The following is a 19233-nucleotide window of genomic DNA, read 5'->3' on the forward strand; positions in this document are numbered from 1 at the left end:
AGGAGTTTTGGAGTACGCTGTGTGATGAGTTTTAGTTTTGAAGTCATCCCTGTACCAAAGCATGTCTAGAAATTAACGATCGGAAATCTTTCAGGAAATAAACAATCAAATTAGCTACAACAAGTCCTCAAGACCCAGTGTGCTCATCAAGAAACTACCTGGATTCTCCATGGGTTTAATAACATTTTTTGATCAAATCTTCTCTGCAATTGGCTGAATTTCCAATTGACCAAATGAAGGATTAATTGAGAACTGCTGATCCTTTCTTTATCCAGGCAGTTTAAGTCATTCGTCTGTTGAAGTGTTGCTGCTCTGTTTCCTCCTGTGCAGCACGTGAGGCAAACAAATCAAAACAAGGAATAAGCAATGCTCCTCATGCCCCCTGATTTAGAGACTGGTTGTTTTTGTGTTCTAGCCCTGGTAGATAAAAGTCTTTTCCTGCCCACAGTTTCTTGCTTATTACTAGCTACTAAAATAATGCCCTGCCACAGGCCACAAAAATGTTCCCCTATACGCCACTTGTGAGAACTGCCTTAGCCTTAAAAACAGGAAGATTTTCCTTGGAGAATTATCCCTTCAGAGGGAAGGATTTGCCAGGACATGGGTAGATTCACTCTAAATTTTTTTATTTTTTAAAAATAATTCTATGTAATTCTTGGAGACAGTGAGGGAACAGCAGATTAGATGACAATAAAAAGCAAAACCGTGGCTGTTTAGTTAACACGTAATGCTCATGAATTGTAGATCATTGACTTTCTTAAGCTGTTTTTTGGACCTCTTATGTAATTTTGGAACAAATCTGCCTCACAGGTAAATAAAAAGACAAGATAGTCACACCATAATTCATGTAACAAGACTGAACATATATTTATTCTAGCTTATGTGTAGATTTGGATAGGCCACATTCCAAAGATGAGCCCTACTGCAAATGAAAACTAACTACAAATGTGCCATTCCGAAAGTTTTCTATAGTTTTGTGTCAACATGTAAGTACTTTTCATAGATGAAATAGTAACGGAAGATACCAAGAAACCAACAAAACAGCCAGTCATCACTGTTACTCTGACTTTTATCACCTTGCATATAGATCAGCTATTGACATTAAATCTAAAGTTTTGTCTGTGTCATCTTCTGAGGTAGATTGCTTTGGTTGAGATGGGTTCCAGAGAGCAGACTGACAAGGAAGTTTTCAGTTTTACATTTAAGTGTTGGGTAAAATTTCCTCAGGGAAACTCTGATTGCTACACTGAGGAAGAATGTTTGGCTCTGCTGTGAGCAGAGGTAGAAACCCAGGGAAAAGATTGCTTTCCCTGTCCACAGTGTTGCTGGTGTATGTATCTGTAGGCAGCACTCTATGGCAGTAAATTGTGAATACTGCCATTTGCCTCTAAAAATTGCAAAGAGTTTGGGGGAAGGGAGCACATCAGAGAAAAAAAATTAGTACTGAGCTTGCCTGTAGTTACACCAAAGTAATTGACAGGCCTCAGCAGGGTGGCATGGGCGGAACTGAAAGCCCAGAATATCTCATTAAATCTCCTACCTACTACATTCACCATAGTCATCCTGAGATTCTCAGATGGTGCAGTTACAACCATAGCCCTAATTATAGGGTAACAGCGCAAGCCACAGGAGAAAACACCAGCCCCAGACCTTCAGCAAATGGACAAACAAGCATGAGCTATTCAATTTATTCCTGAGGCTTTCTCTGCTGTGACACAGGCACAAGATGCTTGCTGCCATCAAGTAATTGCCATGGGGTGGCCCCCTGCACTGAGTAGTTGCAAAGCAGACTTCCTGAGAGCATGACGTTTCTGAAAAGGTGTATATGAGTGATTCTATAATGGGCTTTTGAGCCTGTTATTTCCTTTTGCAAAAATATCTTTTTTTTTTGCAAAAAGGCAGTTAAAAATGTATCAGTTTCTCACATCATTGCATGAATTGTGGTTTTAAGAAAAAAAAGAAATATTGTGGACAAAATCCATCTAGCTTGTAAAATGTGTTGGGTACTAGGAAGCACATGTTTCCTGTTCAACAAAAAGGAGCCTGCAAGAAAACAACCTGAAAGGAGCCTAAAAGAAAGCTGTGGAGGGACACTTCATAAAAGCTTGTGGTGACAGGACAAAGGGGAACAGATATTAGCTGGAGAAGGGCAAATTTAGACTAGACACTGGGAAGAATTTCTTCACCATGAGAGTGGTGAGGCACTGCCACAGGTTGCCCAGGGAAGCTGTGGCTGCCCCATCCCTGGAGGTGTTCAAGGCCAAGTTGGATGGGCCTCGGGCAGCCTGAGCTCGTGGGATGTGCCCCTGCCCATGGCAGGGGGGTTGGAACTCTGTGATTTTTAAGGTCCCTTCCAACCCTAACTATTCTATGATTCTATGAGTAATGGCTAAGGATAGACAATACTAATAGTTAGAGGGTCAGAGCAAACTGAGACAACTGTCCTGAAGTGATTGGCTTTTCACACTGAGAAACCAAGACAGAGCTGGTACTGGAGGTACAGAAAGGAGGATTTTGAAGGCAACCTGAAAATTTTACAGAATCTGTTTAAAAGTCCAATTTTTATAAGCTGTCTGTGCAGCAACACAGGCTGAGGCTAATGCCTTCTGTCTTTAAAGGACCTGTTCCATCTTTCTTATTCAGATAGCCATGGTGGAGATGAAACCCTCACTCTTAGTTTCCACTCTAATTGACTCTTCCAAATAGTACAACTCTAGATTTGTTCCTAGCACTAATACCAGTTCTGATGTCACATTATATTCCTAGAGGATGTGTGTCTATACTATAGAACAGAAAATGTCTGCAGTTGTGCTGCTCTGTATTGGAATGGTCCCCTCACATCTCTTAAACTGAATGCAGGCCTAGGCAGCCCCTTCCCAAAAGGGCATCTCAAACTAGGGATTGAGAATAGGAAATGAAGATGGATCTCTGTGTTAGGAGGGACTGGCAGAGTTTTCTATGTTGAAAACCAAGTATGCATGGTGAACAAGGTGAACAGGGAACAGGCTTGTTCCTATCACTCCAAAACAAGAAACATCCTAGCACCTACTGCTAGCAACACTTTAAAATAGATTCACATGACATGTAATTAAATTTATGGCACTGCTGTTACGTATTGGTTGAGACCAGATGTCAGGATGCTGAAGGGCTTCTCTCAGTTTTGGGTATCCCAGCAATTCCCATAACTGCCTGCTGCATTCCTGAGAGTGGAAAACAGGGAGACTTGTGTGCAGCTATAGAGATTTCAGCATGTGCAAGCAGATCGATACCCTTGGCAGCAGTCATGGTGGGTCATGATCATGACTGGAACAATCAAAATAGTCGCTCTTTGACTCAGAAGATTGGAAACTTCTTTCCCAGTTTCACATGCAGCATTGGCACATTTAACAGCAGAGTTAAATGGCACACGTTGAGTCTCTGTACTGTAAAAAAGTCAGAGCATGAGGAAGTTGAGGAGGGGTTTTCCTTCAGAGAAACCAAACACATACGACCAGTACTGACATGAGAAGAATTTCCTTATTAATTTCCTTGGGAAGTAATTTGGACACATTATCCTCTCTTGTCCTTGAATCTGGTGTTTGCTCTGTATTTAGAAGTGAACACTTGTATAGAACAAGTTTTATATAGTTACACAGGATACAAGCTATCTATTTACATTTTAGTCCTGGTTATTATAGCTTTGCATATTTGCAGGGTCTTCTTTTAGGATTCCGGAGACATTTACATGCAATGCAAAGTCTTTCACAGCTGAGAAATTCCTGTGCTGGCTGGTGTATTTAACTTTATACAAGTCCTTTTGCTGATGCAAATTGTCCTGCCATGCATAAATCTAGGACCTCATCCTAGAATAAGGTTACCTTGAAAATCTATGGCCTTGCTAAGAAAAACTTGCTTTGATATTAGACACCAGAGCTTAGAATCTGATGGCATATGCTTCAGGATGGAGGCGATGTGGTTTTCTCCATCTCCTTTCCACAGAGAGATTGGATTGTCCCTGCTGTGCCTCTCACAGCCCCAGGCTCCAGGTTAAGTGTCTATGTATTGCTGTGTTGTCAGTCCTGTGCTGCCTAAGGTGTTAAAACTATTGCAAGTCTCAGACTTCCCAAATCACCTGTCAGGAGCCAGAAGAGCTGAGAAATTTTGAGATTTTGTACAAAACACTGGGTTTTTTTAAGTGTATTGGGGATTTCTCCTATCAGATTATTATGATAATCAAGTAAGGGGTGAGTGGATGATGAAATAATTCTTTTGACGGTGTTTCTGCAGCTGGGGCCCACACCTAATAGTTCTGTTTCTTGAGAAACTACACACTGGTTGTGCGCATTTGTGAGCGGCTGAGGGAGCTGGGGTTGTTTAGCCTTGAGAAGAGGAGGCTGAGGGGAGACCTTATTGCTCTCTTCAGCTACCTGGAAGCAGGTTGTAGAAAGGAGGCAGCTGGGCTCTTCTCCCAGGTGACAGGGGACAGGACAAGGGGGAATGGCCTCAAGCTCCGCCAGGGGAAGTTCAGGCTGGACATCAGAAAAAAAAATTTCACCGGAAGGGTCATTGGGCACTGACAGAGACTGCGGAGGGAGGTGATTTAGTCACCTTCCCTGGAGGTGTTTAAAAGATGGGTGGATGAGATGGTCAGGAACATGGTTTAGTGATTGATAGGAACGGTTCCTGGAGGTCTTTTCCAACCTAGTGATTCTGTGATTTCCTACTGCATTTGGCAAGGCTTTTTTTTTTATAATCAGTATACACATGCTTCTCTGGCAATTCGCATGTTTTCATGGGGATTAAATAAAAATAGGTAAGCAATTTGATAGAGATAAGTGGAAGTGTCTCATATCAGCTTTGCCTGTGGCATTTTGCTCTTCTGTATGGTTACCTGGTAAGCTTGCAGAAAGATAAATATTGCAATTTTGATAAGAAATACTCAGGGATCAAAGCAAAACTGACCTTGTAGTTTTCTCAGGATTTAATTGTTAACTGAGAGGTTTTGGAAGGGGGTGGGAGGGTGGCAGCCCATCTTGAGCAGTAGCAAAGGTACAATGTGAGCTGTTCTCATACCAAGGTGTGCAGTGAGCCATACACAGAGCACGTCATTGCTGCTGTGAGAGGAGTTGTTGACCATGTTTACTGAAGAATTTGTTTATTCTCTGAGCTGGGGTTTAGTTCCGCCATGTCAGCTGTGGAGATAGTGTCTTGCTTGTTCAGCCCTGGCTTTGGCATGTGATTAACCGCTGCACACAGCTCATTGTGGCTGCCCCTGTGACTGCTGATCCAAGAGCATGGTGTGGCCTGTTCTCAGCCCTGGTATTTCAAGAATTGTTGGGATTTTACACCGAGTAATTTGAAATGTCAGAAATTATGAATGCTGTGGCTCTCTGTGTGTTTAGATATGTATTTGTCAGACTTTCCCTTGTCTCCCACCAGAGGGAAGGAAATGGTAGCCCCTGTTTGTTACCTCTCCTTGACTCTCTGGTTTAGATATGCCAAGGAGAATGAATGGATGTGAGATGAATGAATCTTAATGGGGATTTAGACAGATGGATTTCTCACTGGTAAATGACTGCAAACATATTGGCACAAGTTTATAGTTCTTCAGTGTGCATAGGTGGCAACCATAAAGAATTTTTTACAGATTAGTGAGCAAAGTCCAGGCCAGAGAACTCTTCTGTAGAGAAGGAGTCATTTCAATCCTTCATGCTTCAGGTACGAAAGAGATACAGAAACATCGGTGAATGCAAACAAAAAAAATGCTTACAGTTTAGCTCTGAAATGCAACACAAAGACTTTTCCAGGAAAAACTGTATCAGGAAAGTTTCCCAGGCAATGTCTACATTGCCAATTCTCTTAGAAATATAGACACATTGGTTCTTAACATAGCACCAGCTGTACCAGGAAAATACCTTTCGAACATAGGAGTTGCCTTTACCCACCATATTTTGCAGTGTAGGTGAAAAAAATTAACAGCATAAAGTCTAGCTGTAGGCACCAAAAAGACAATTTTTCATGATAAAAGCAAAGCAATCAGGGAAAGTTGAGCAGGTTGAGAAATCAGATCTGGTAGTGCAGACATGCCAGTTCTGGCTTATATGCTAGAAAAGGCTCTGATTGCAGTGGGAATGGTACGTGTATCCACTGTTGTCAGGCAGTTGTTAACACTGGTTTAGCACTTGGTGGCCTTAATCTTGGTTTGGACTATCAGGTATGCTTTACAGTATGCCAGGACTAGCAACAAATTCTTGGAAGTGAATACAGGTGGATGTTGACAGGCTGGGTTAGTTCACATCCATTGGCAAATATTGTTTATGTTCTCTGAAAGTCGAGATTCACCAAAGCCAGAGGAAGCTGTAGAAAAAAACCCCACCCCACACCCCAAACCAGTGTTTGACTGGGCCTGGTGCATCAAAGACAGTGTTAAGGCTTATGAAAACCTGGCTAAATGGAGCAGCAGTCGGGCTCTGCACATATGGGTTTTCTGTGAGCCCTGGGCATCACTTTGTCCTTTCCTGAAAGCAACAGCAGGCCACCCAGGCTGCTGCCTGTTGTGAGTTGCCCAATCCAATCTGCTTTAACAAAATAACAGGTCTTACCTAGTCAGGGGGCAGGCATCTGCCAGGACTACAGGATCGGGCCCCAAACCCTGGAAATGAAACACAGATCAGTCGAAGGTGATGGGAGAATGAAGTCACCTGGAAAGAGTTAGCTTTTCAAATCTGGGGCTGAGGGGACCCTGCTTTAAACTTTTTATAGTGTAAAAACTTCGTGACTGAATTAAAGCCCTACTGTTTGGACTGGATGATGTTACCTAATTTTCAGAAATGAGAGCAGCTGGCTATGGTACAGATGCCTCCTAGCAAGCCCTGCAGTGCATATCACATCATTTAGCAGAGCTGTAAAAGAAAGGGCATTTATTAGGGGGCTTGGGAGTGAAACTTAACATGCTGACTTGGCTTTTAGCTGGCTGGTATTAATTCTCAGCTCCTCTGTTCTCATTTTCCCCTGAAATAAATAAACAAATAAATGGAGTCTTGTTCCCTTGCCTTCCTTCACTGCTTTTTTGGCATGCTTTTGGGTAAATCCTGTGCTGAGAGCCTGGGCAGTCTTGATGTGAAAGTTGTTAACCTTGTGATGATGTAGCTAAATAGGCAAAAGTCCTGGCAAAATCCACGTTTGGGAGGATCTGGAAAAGGATGGCAAGTAATGGAGACATTAAAACTTTCCTGATTGTTGGAAATATTCACTCTGAGGCAGTAGGAAAATAAAGCAATATCCTGAGCCCAACAAATAACGTGAACTTTTACTAACATTTTTTGCCATTTCCTATTCCTTTCCTCTTCTGGTCTTTCACCTGCATCTCCCCTCCAGTTGCTTAAGTTGGCACCGTCAGGGTTGCCATGTCTTCCTTGCCTTTGCCTCTTTTCTTTCTTTGTATAATACTTTGTAGGGTGGAGGAAGTCATAACGTTGGGGGCTGGGTTGATTCATCTAGCTATGGCACAGGTTTTCTTGTTGATATGATTGCCAAAACAAACTTCAAGTTCATCCTGATAGTATTGCTCCTCTTTGCACTGGTGGTAGATGACACTGATTTCTCTCACATAACCTGTCCTGGCTTTTCTACAGCACCCAAGTCTGCTGGCAGCAGCAGTGTGTCAAATATCTGCCCAGAGATGATGGGGCTGAGAAGCAGTCAACAGTTCTTTTACAATTCTGTGTCCCAAAGTGAGTAAGAGCCCTCTGTAAAATTTGTCCCTGGGTGTGCCACTTATTAGTGCTCCAAAGCCCCTTTGGGCCTGGGGAGTCCAGCCCTTCTTCCAGGGAATTTCTCACTTAATAAAATAATGTAAAAAAACCCTGAGGTTGATGTATTCATAGTATCTAAAGCCAAGTACTTAAGTTAAATAGCTAAACTTTAAACAAAGTACTTTTAAAAAGCGTGCAAATAAAAGTACCTGAAATGCTGAAGTATAAAAGCTTCAATTTTGAAAGCCCTGGAAATGCACACACTGGCACTGGGGGGTAGCAGGAGCTTGCATTCTTCCATACTTTGGAAATAATCTTATTTCCTTACAGGCTGACTTTTATTTAGCTGTCCCACACTTTGCTTGATAATGCACCTGCACTACTTTCCATGAGAAATATGTGAATGCTTAGCAGCTGTGGATGGATTTTTTTATCCTTGTATTTGGTGTTCTAGGCTTGGATGGCCTGACCCTTTGCCTTCCTTGTGCTGGTGGACAAGCACTCATGCTATAAGTGTGCTTGGCTGTTAAGACAAGTGCTGTTGTCAGTACTGGTGGAGGAACCCTGGGGAGTGGGATGTAGCTCTCTGGCCTCTTCACAGCCATTGCATATGATCTGGACCAGCCGCTGTGTTCATGTGGCTTTGCTCCCTGCCTGTGCGACTTCCATCAATTTCAAAACATGCCTTTTTTTTAATCCTGGCTGAAAGATCCTCACAGATTTTCAGAAAGCAGCAGGTATAGGGGAAGGCATACAAGTATGTGTCTGGCACTAGCTAACATAGTGCTGTTAAATTTGTCACTTTGGTATTAATTAAGCCAGGCAGGATCTGAAGAGCCACATGCATGTTTAGTTTATCTCTGAATGAAGTATTAGAGTTATTACGAGCTTGGCCACTGGAGCTTGGAGCTGAATTTGTAATCATCTGGACTTAACAACCTGAAGAGAGATTTTAGGCAAAGGTTTCATTTACTTATTGTCAAGAAAGTTCCTTGTCGGTGACTGCTCCTTTCCTTCTTGGTGGTGGAGCTTTGTACCTGCTGATTTGCTGAGGGTTGGGAGGAATGCAGCAGCCCCAGTGCTGCTCTGCTTTGACTTTAAGTAAGTGGCATCAAGCATCAGCAGTGAGGGACAGCTTGGGGACCATAGAGGAATTAGGAAGATGAATATAATACCTGTCCCCCATGCTTTTCACATCACTGACATTAAACTTAATATTCCCAAAAAGCCCTGGCCAGGAGCCTATTGAATGGCTATGCTGCTAAGACAAAAATGTTTCTGTACGGTAATGTACTCCTAGTGTTGCCTATCTTTGAGCAAAATCTGATTTTAGGCTCTTTGTTAACATAAATCTCAACAATTCCCAGACCAAGACTGCATGGAACGCCCGTGTGGAAAGCATATACTTTTTTAATCCCAGCTGAAATATTGCAGGCAAATCCTTCCCACCCCAAATGGCGATATTCAGTTTCTGAAGGGTCCCTCATTAGTCTCCTACTTGCTCTAGGAGCAAACAGTGGCCAGTACCAAGATGTGTGTTGGGCAAACAGAGACACAGAGGACTATGTCTTAGTTAGATATTTTGGTAAGGAAAACCATACGGGCAGCCAAAGTGACAAACAATACACCAATAAAATTTCTGAAGCAGACTTTTCGTCATTACTATGCAGCCCATAAGTTAGAGAGCTAGAGAGCAAGCATTACTTACTAAGCACGAGAAACTGGAGTAAGAAGTGGCACAGAACAATTAAGCCTGCTTCTGCACAGGCATTTGGGCATCTCCATTAAAAATTTTGGGTAAAACCAAAAATGTTCTGCATGGGAAATGTCTCTGTTGTCTGCTTTCCTCTATGTCATCCAAGCAAAGCAGGTGAAATACAGCTTCTGAAGGCCATCAGAATTGTTTCTGGATCGAACTAAATTTTCAGCCAAATGCTTCAGTTCTTCTTTTCACCAAACCCCATAATTACTCGAGGCAAGGAGGCATTTATCTCGCTTATCTTCAAACTGCTCAGTAACCATATTGCCACAAAGGAAGCAAGAGCAGTAGAGATGAAAAGTCACCTTAAAAATCTACTTTCAACCTGGAAACTCAGTTTCCCAAAGTCTTTGCCCACCATTTCACCATAACTCGGTGTCAGACTCTCTTCTCTTAGAGCAGGTTGTTATGACATGAAGTGCTGGGTTTTGCAGCTCTCTATGATAAGTCCTAATCACTGTGCTCACACTGAGGAGCTTATCTGAGCCTTAACCTTCAAGGAAATGACTGCTGGTGGTCTCCCTTGGTGGTTTTGAACAAGTTTCATATGAGGCCATGCTTGGCAGGTCAGCATGGTAACTTGCAGTGTAATTGCTGTTAGCTGTCCCGTCTGCATGCTACTGATGAATTTACCCTTGTTTTTTTTCATGTTACGTCCCCTGACATCAAAATTTCCAGAGGTAAAATTTTGGTCTGTTAGGTGCAGAACATAAACATGATAATCACTTTTTTTCTCCTCTTTGTCCCTCTCCCGAGACTGTTGTTCATCAGGAAGCTCACGCTATGCTTCACTTTTGTTTATGGAGCCGTGGCTTGTTTCAGAACCCGTCAGGAGGGAAGAATCCTTATGCCAGCACAGCCTCAGCTTTATGTTGCCATTCAACTAGCACCTTTGTCTTCTCCTGCAGTTTTTGCTAGAATCCTGAAGGCTCCAGAATCCCAAAATATCACTTTTGGGTCTGTGGTGACGTTGCGGTGCACAGCAGCGGGTCTTCCAGTCCCCACCATCACCTGGCTGGAAAATGGGAAAGCTGTAAGTACCTCTTTTTTCATGCTTTTGCCCCCAGTGGGCTGCTAGCATCTGGAAGCGTAGCTCAGGGGTCAAAATGTGGGACTAGCAGCAAGTGCAATTTCTGTTCCTGTCTTATTTAGTGCCTTACTGGGCAATCAAGTTGAGTCTGCCTCACCTCCCTGCTGCAGTTTTCTCTACAAAACACTTGCTTCCTTCTCTAAGGTGTTTTGTGCATTAATTTGTTACAGTCTGGAAAGCTGGAGATGAAGGATGTTTTGGATGCTCACAGCCTTCCTCCAAGGTTTCTAGGACTTCATTGTAGGTCTAAGGACTTCATTGTAGGTCTAAGCATTTCTGCAGCCACCTTTCCTCTCCTTTCTCCGCATGTGATAACAACAACACGGCAAAATCACTGGTTTGGCAAAATTGCTTATTTGACAAAGTAATACAAACTGAGGTAGTTACGTGGAGCAAAATGTCTTGATAGAAAATCCTTGTGGGATAGCATATAGGCGTGGCATATTTGCAGATTAATACATCTGAAATTTTCTAGACTGAGGTAGGTGACACGCTAGCTAATGAAGGATGTCATGAATTTATTCCTAGCTAGAAATATATACTCAAGAAAGTATACCAGCTTTAGCAGCAGTCAACAAGATATACAAATCTGTTTCTCCCAGAAAATAGTTCTGTGGTCTAATTATTATTTAAAATACGTGCCTTCTTTGAATTTGTCTGGCTTTCATGTCTGAACGTAGGCTTATTGCAATGGCTTCCTTTCAGTTGAAATGAAGAGCTACTTGACATCTCTTATTGCCTTCCAGGGAGTGAGCAGGGCAGCCTGCCGTGGGTTTCCTCCCATCTTCACGTGGTTATGGTGGACATGTCTTATACTCTCTGTTGTCCTTCAACAGCTTTTTTAAGGATGTGGGCCCCAGGGTGTGATGCTGTGGGGGCACGTGGAGCAGCTGCTGCATGCATGCTGGCAATTAGCCTCTGCCCTTTCTCACTGACCCCTTGTCAACACAAAGTCATTCTGGCCACTGGACAGTCATGGCCATTGCCATGGATTTGCTTATCCAACAGAACCAGCAAATCCTCTTGCTCCACTTCATTGCTTCAGGAGTGTTCCCTCTTCTTGTGTATTCAAATACATTATTAAGGAGCTTGGACTATTCTGCAGTCTGCCTTGCCTTTCTTACCTTGTCTAAAACTTATTGTGTCCTCTAGTCTGATTGGAGCTAGTTTGCTGTATTCCCTTGAAATTGCTAAGGAGAACAGAAAAGGGAGCAGATCAGCCTGTGCAGAGCCTCAAAGGGTCATTGGTAGTTTTTAACAGTAATTATTTTGAGACACCTGTGGGTATTCATTCAAGAATTCTTCCCCATTGGGGAAGAAATCTTTTGGAGATTCTTGCCCCTGGCAAGGGCAGTGTATTTCTGGATCACAGACCCATGCTTTGTCAACTTTTCACTGGTGCATCACTCCTTCAGAGAGCTGTGTGTGAGAAGATGCTCAGCTCCTTCCTAGTGTCACTGACTGGCTGGTCAGATCTGTTCTGCCCCATTCCTATCTGCCAGTCAAAACCCAGTTCCAGGAGGCCGGTCTTCTAGAGTGCCTCATTTTACATATTGCAAAGAGACCTTAATGAGAGCCCATCTGTGGGGAGGTCAGACCAAGAATTGGGTGGACTGGAGCACATGATTTTGAGGACTGGCTCATCAGCAAGCAACAGTGAATCATTTGAAGATGCAATGTGTCTGTAGCATTATGTTCTCTGAACATTATGGTCTCTGTAATAGTCCTGAGGTTTAAAGACTGTGATGCTACTGAGGTTATTGAGTTACCTTTGAAGAGAAGGATGGAAAATCCTTTGTGCAGCAGCTGCGTTTCCTACCTAAACAGAAATACTATTCCTTTTCCTCCTGCTATGCACTGCAGGCCACCACGGACCTTAAAATGCAGTTTTCTCCACTGCAAAGAATAAGTAAGCCAGATATGAAGATGTGAAGAGGCCTCTGCTTTTATGGTGGCTGAGGTGGCATTTTAAAGGCTAGAAAAAGACCCCCTGGCAACAAAATCTCAGGGAATGTTTTTGAAAATGGAAGGGAATAAATTAACACAAGGGAGTGGCTTGATATTCCAGTAGAGAAAACAACAGCTGGCCAGTGTGGAAGTCCCAGACACAACTACCTGACATTTTCACCTATGATTTTCTGCAGTGCATGTGACCATGCATACTCCTCGTACCGCTTGCAGCTACCTGAGCACCCTTTTTCTCTTGTGGCTCAAGCCGGGAGGAACAGTCCAAGGTCTCTGTGCTCACCAGGCAGAGTCCAGTGTTACTGCGAGGGGATCTAAGAGGACGGGTTATGTCTAAGGCCTGAGGTTTAAGGAGGGAGATAGGGCTGGATTATCTCAAGTGGCTCAGGTTAAGTGGCCACCTCTCTGGGGTGGATGCTGTGAGGCAGGAGTAACCTGTAAAGAAACTCCTCTTTTCCACCGGGAAGTGTCTGAGAGCTGAGTGGCATCTGGAGAGAAAAAGGTTCCTAAAATAAATCTGATCTACTTTTTCAACAAAAGAAAAAGTTGTAAAAAAATGTCCCCTGAGCTCCTATCCACCTGAACCATGTTCACAGCGTAAGGCCAAAAAATATCCCTGGTCCATGCACTTGCACACTGACCAGCATACCAGTCATTCCTGATGAAATACTTACAATAACTGTGTTACTCTTGTTGTTTATTGACTTCTTCCCATGCACATGTCCTCATCAGAACTCCAAGGTGAACTTGAGTGATGCAAAACAAATATATTCTTTTCAGCATTTCCTTTTCGGAGAAAGTATTATCTGCTTACTAAAGTCACAGAGCAGATGGAGGGCCCACTGAAATAATGTTTCTTCTAATCTGCAGGGATGCCAGATCTATCTCTCTGATCTCTTAGATAGATTCATAGGCAGAGTGCTTTTCTGAGATGGATCCAGAGTGACAATTCTGTGTCCCTAGGGCCACATCTTGTTTAAATTACACTTGGTGCTTCCTATCAGTATGAAGGCTAGACCAGGCAATGGTGCTCTTCCCTACTGCCTTTTCAAGGTAGAACCTTGGTGTACCACATCCTCGTACTTTAATGAATAACAAAATCAGCAGGATCCAAGATCATTTACCTGGGAATTTCTGACCTGAGAAAAGAGCTGGCCAAAACCAACGCATCTACAGCCCCTTTCATGTTCCCAGGTGTCAGATAAGAACATCTATTGGATTATCTGCCAAAGTGTTGGAGCTAGGGTCTTTTGCTTTGCTCATGGCCACTTTGGAAGCATGGTAGTGCTTATATTAATCCAGAACCAACAACTTCCAAATGGTTTTATTTTCTGCTTTTGTATAGCCAAGTTTCACAAAACCACTGGGCACCCTTACTTGTTAAGGCATGAGTAGGCAAATAATCTACTAGAAGAGGTCCAGGATTAATCATCTAGCTCAGTTACATGAACAAACTGAGACTATAGCCCCCTGGAAGTGAAAATTAATTGCAGAAGTATTGTGGTAGTGTGAAATAGGAAAGGTCTTCAACATTTGTTTGTGTCTGTGAAGTCAGCTGCAATGAAAGTGCTAAATTAATGCCAGTAGCTCTAGCTCTGCCATTTCTATTTGCTTGCTACGTCTCTCTTTGCCAGTTTAAGTGCTTGGGGCTGGGTCTCAGATTTTTCCTTGATTGATTTGTTTGCCTTTGTTGGAAACACCACTGCACTCAGCTTTTCACTCTCTTAGGTTTCTGCAGGGTCTATAGCGGAAAGTGTCAAGGACAGAGTGGTTGACTCCAGACTGCAGGTGTATGTTACCCGACCTGGCCTGTTCACTTGCCTCGCCACAAACAAGCACAGCAAAACTTTCGGAGCTGCAAAAGCTGCAGCGACCATCAGCATTTCAGGTGTGCTGGGAAGGAAGGGGTTTTTAATTTTTGACCTTTGCAATCGCAGTCCTAGGTTCCTTAGCAGGGAGAGGAAAGGGGTGTGAAGTACTCTGGAGGAGGAAGGAAGGTCTTGGAGAGCTAATAGTGTACAGGGGGCTAAATTTGAGTGCCAGCTATTTCCTCATGTGTTCTTACACTTTTGAGACTGGCACAGCTGTTATTTCCTGAATGTTTGATAGTGTCTTGTACTTTGTGTCCTAGATGCACATTTGGTAAGTACATCCATGTGCAGGAAGTGGTGGCCGTGACCCAGCATTGGTATCACCTAACAGCAAGGTGAAAATAGCTTTTCTGAGCACTTTGGCTTCTCAGAGTGTTGCATCCAGAAAACAGGGATGTTGCTGTTGGAGCAGCACCCTGCTGTGTCTGGGGTAACCTCTACTCCCAAGAACATATCCCAGCTGGGGAATGGATGATCCAAAGAGGAGAAATACCAATGATCTAAGCTAGCTGACAGCATTTGTCATATCAAGAGAAAGGCTGCAGCTTGTGCGTTCCAAGTAGAGGGCTTTAGTTAGAGAAAAAAGAGATCATCTGAACTCCAGACACAGGTGGTAGCCCTGGTCCTGATAACCAGGCATCTATCTGCCCTTCTCTCTGTGCCTCAACTTCAGCTCTGTTGAGAAAATAGCCATGCTCTTTGTTACACTGGGCATAGAGACCTAGCAGCAATTTCTGCCCTGTAAGAGACTCAGTGCTTGGTACTGTATTTCACATCCTCGCTTCTGCTTTTAGCTAGTCAAAGCTGTGCCTCACAAAGCAGATCAATGCAGTATGGAGGACAGGTGCTTTAGACTGGTGGGAGAAGATGCACTGCCCTCCTCCAGGCTGCCTATGCTCAGCAGAAGTGAAGAAGCCCCTTGGACCTGAGCAGGAGGCTGTCTCAGCCTTGTTTCAACTCCTGAGGGTCCCAGAGCAGACATGTTTTTGTCCTTGGTGGATGCTCAGACCCTTCTCTCTGTGCCACTGCTGCAAGGTGGGGGGTGTTGTCTTGTACCTGCATTGTTTCTCCAGCACTGGTTTCTCCCACAAACACAGCTGCTGCCAGCAGTAACGGGTGCAAGGATGACTTAAACAGATGATGCTATCTGCCAGTTACATAGGACCTAATGGAAAAGTGTAAAGGTGTGGTTTTAAGGTGCAGCTGTCCACTCAGCAAGGACTGGAGTCAGCAATCCACTTCCTTCTCCAGTTTTCCTGTTTCTGTATTGCATCCAGTTTTGTCCAAGTCTTTTTAGCCCCAGGAAGGTGCAGGACAGACAGAATTGAGATCCATCCTTTTCAGACATTTTACAGGTCTTGGGCAGATATCCTAGTCTGAAAATCTTAACTCTCCTCTCAGAGGGGACAGTGAAGTGTCTCTAATGTCTTTTCTATTTTTTCTTCCTCCTGGCTCATCACAATTTCTGGATCTGGTGGCTCCTGGCAGAATGGAGGTAAGAATGATTTTCTGTGGCTATCTAGGGGTTTTCTCTAGGACCTGGAGGAAAAGAAGGATGAAAGAAGGGGAGTTGGTTAATTTTACTTAAATTAAGGCAGTGGGTTTCTGGATGTTAAGGATGCAGATGAGGTTCACCTGAAGGGAACACTGAGTTCCTTTACACAGGCATAGTTGGAGACTGGGCCCAGGCTGATAGATGCTGATACATCAGTCAAGCAGTTGATCACACATCATTAATGGGTTTAAAATGCAGTAGTAAGCTGAATATGCTGGAGTAAATTCTGTTCACATTTACACATCAGCAACTTCACTCACCTTGTAAATTTAGAGGCAAAAACTTAACTACAAGTTAAACTCCTGTCTGCACGCAGCTGATATTTTCGTGTGATGATCACCAGCTTAGGTAAGAGATATTTAGATATTTAGAGTTATGGATGGGTACAGGCACTTGTATATCATCATACATGCACTTTTGCTTTTTTTGTTTTTTTTTTTCCTTTTTTTTTTTAAATTTTATTTTAAGACTCCTTGCATATTTCTTGCTGGCAGATCAGTCTGCAAGGAAAATGAGAGTGCTAGCCTGGGATTAGGTCTGAGAGCTGCTGGCCCTAGGGTTAAAAAGCAGATCCTGAGAAAGTCTGAGCAAATGGTTTAATTACTCTGCTGACACAGGCTCACTGTGAAGGCCCTTGCCTCTGTCACAGGGGTTTGCAAGATTGATTCAGAAAGTTTGTAAGTCATTTAGTGACATCTGATAATGGTGGCAGACTTATGCCTTACACCTGCACCTGTGTATGTGTGACAGGCATGGAAGCAGTGATCAAATGATCAGCCCTTCTGTCCCACAGTTGTTCTCAACATTTTTCACATGAAAGTTGCTTTCTGTGACAAGGCACTGTGGGAAAGATGTTGGTGCTTCTTCTCCATTGCAGGCTGATCTGTGTCTCCCTGTAGGTTTTAAAAAGAGTAAGGAAACACAATATTAGCTCTCATGACTTTTGTTGGACTGCCTTTGCAGTCCACTGAAGTCAGCAGCACATCCACATCTGTGCCCTCTTTTATGTTTTGGGGCACAGGAAGGATGCACCTTTCCAACTAAACAAAATGGGCATCATCAGGAAAATGTGAATAACATGACCCCTGTCAAGCTAAGGACCGTTCTAGCAGGGCATTGGAGGCAGCACAGTGTAGTGCTTTGGGGAAACCTGGCCTGTGCCAAGGAGATGTCGCAGGCTGTAGGACCAGCACAAGATGCTGGGGGTTGCCTGTGTTGCAGGAAGGGGTATCCACAAACCTGGGGTGATTCTGGGTGTTACAGTATCATTGCTGTTTTGTTACTACCTCAAAAAATTTGTGCCTTCTTGTATTTTTTAACTATCATGACATATAGGAAAAAATAAAATTTTGTCGCAGAACTCAAATTAGTGCAGGTAAGCCAGACACAGAGAATGTAATCTGCAGAGCATGGCAGCTGAAAAGCTGAAATCTGGACATCCTGGACAATCCCTTGTGCATGTATCTCCAGCTTTCCAAAGAAAAACAGCAAGAGCCCCCAGAGTTGACAATGGATAATTATTTGGACAGGGGAAAGAAATAACAGGCAAAGATACAAATAGCTCTCCCGGCTGCTCCAAATGGTTAGCATGTTGTGAATTGAACTCCCTGACCTCAGTTAAACTGACTGAATGATCAGTGGGAACAGCTGCACCTAGCCCTCCTTCCTCCCCAATTCAACCATTGCCTGCACACAGGAGAGGCTACTGTCCCAGGTTTCCCCTCCACTGAGGGCACTGCGTCCCACTGGCTGCCTAAGTAGAGACCTTGCTGCTGTGTGGTGTCCATGGGAGCTGCTTGGAACACAGCTGACCTGTCCATGCCCTTTCTCTGCTGCTCCCTTTTGATGGCACAGGGAAGAAGGGAGGGAGGGATGACAGCCATCTCCTGCTAGATGTGAAAAATGCAGGAAGGATAAATAAACTGCCCATGAAGGAGCTGCACCTGCTGTGTGTTTTATTGTTCTGGCATAGCTCTGACCCCATGCTTTGTGGCAGGAGTTTCCAAAATGGGAGAGGTAATGGAGACAGGAGAGGATGAACCCTGCAGAGATGCATCAGAAGGAAAATTGCAAAGTCCTGAGCTTTCCTCCTTTGTGTGTCTCTCACACAAACATGTGTGGAAGAGGGACAAGGTTGGAGGGGTGCAGGATTTGAGAAGTGGCAGGCAGAAGCTTGGCTGCTCTGACCTTAGAAAGAATTTCCTAGTATGTGTTATGTTGAACTCACCTGGCTGCTCCTCATTGAGTTAATCCAAAATTAAGCTGCTGCTAGTTAGGAGAGCAAAAAAATTCCTGAGCTATCACACGTGTGCAGCAAGCAGCACAGCTGATCACTTCTGCAGGGAGGCGGGAAAACAAAAAACTGGTTAGAACCCTTTACCCTCCCCTCCATGTTCTATTAGCCTCACAGATGCCACGTTATTGAGAAACAAAGCCTAAGCATCCTGCTCCTGCAGGTGTTGAGGGCTGTGGGCTTACTGTGTGTGTATGTTCTTGCTCTCAACAGCAAGCTGTACAAGGGTGATGCAGGCTACTGCAGCACATACAGAGGTGAGGTGTGTAGTGCTATCTTGGCGAAGAATGCTCTTGTTTTCTTCAACTCCTCCTATGCTGACCCAGAGGAGACCCAAGAGCTGCTTGTGCACACTGCCTGGACTGAACTGAAAATGGTGAGTTCATTCTGCCAACCAGCCGCTGAGTCTCTGCTGTGTAACTACATCTTCCAGGAGTGCAATCCCTCGGGAGCTGGGCCAGCTCCAAAACCAGTGTGCAGGTAAATTTAAAAAAAAATGCTCATCTTTCATTTTGTGGGGATGTGTAGGCAGCAGGAAATTAGAATCATAAAATGGTTTGGGTTGAAAGGGACCCCAAAGATCATCTAGTTCCAACACCCCTGCCATGGGCAGGGACACCTCCCACTAGCTCAGGCTGCCCAAAGCCCATCCAGCCTGGCCTTGAACACCTCCAGGGATGGGGCAGCCACAGCTTCCCTGGGCAACCTGTGCCAATGCCTCACCACCCTCATTGTGAAGAATTTCTTCCTAATGTATAGTCTAAATCTTCTCCCTTCTGATTTGCAGCCATTCCCCCTCATCCTATCACTATATGCCCTTGTAAAAAGTCCCTTCCAGCTTCCTTGTAGGCCCTTTTCAGGTACTGGAAGGCCACTATAAGGTCTTCTCAGAGCCTTCTTTTCTCCAGGCTGAACAAGTCCAGCTCTCTGCCTGTCCTCATATGGAAGGTGCTCCAGCCCTCCGATC

At 43.9% G+C, this 19233-nt stretch overlaps 1 protein-coding gene across 1 annotated transcript in view; it reads left to right on the plus strand.

Annotated features, from left to right (window-relative positions):
- MUSK (muscle associated receptor tyrosine kinase) overlaps positions 1–19233 on the plus strand; it is a 53902-nt gene that overhangs the window by 16112 nt on the left and 18557 nt on the right. Inside the window, exons 6-9 of the mRNA XM_069880292.1 lie at positions 10401–10525; positions 14276–14435; positions 15907–15913; positions 18480–18746. Coding sequence (XP_069736393.1) covers positions 10401–10525; positions 14276–14435; positions 15907–15913; positions 18480–18746 — 559 coding nt within the window. The remainder of the gene's footprint in view (positions 1–10400; positions 10526–14275; positions 14436–15906; positions 15914–18479; positions 18747–19233) is intronic.

This window comes from Phaenicophaeus curvirostris, chromosome Z (genome assembly GCF_032191515.1).
Source record: "Phaenicophaeus curvirostris isolate KB17595 chromosome Z, BPBGC_Pcur_1.0, whole genome shotgun sequence".
NCBI lineage: Eukaryota > Metazoa > Chordata > Aves > Cuculiformes > Cuculidae > Phaenicophaeus > Phaenicophaeus curvirostris.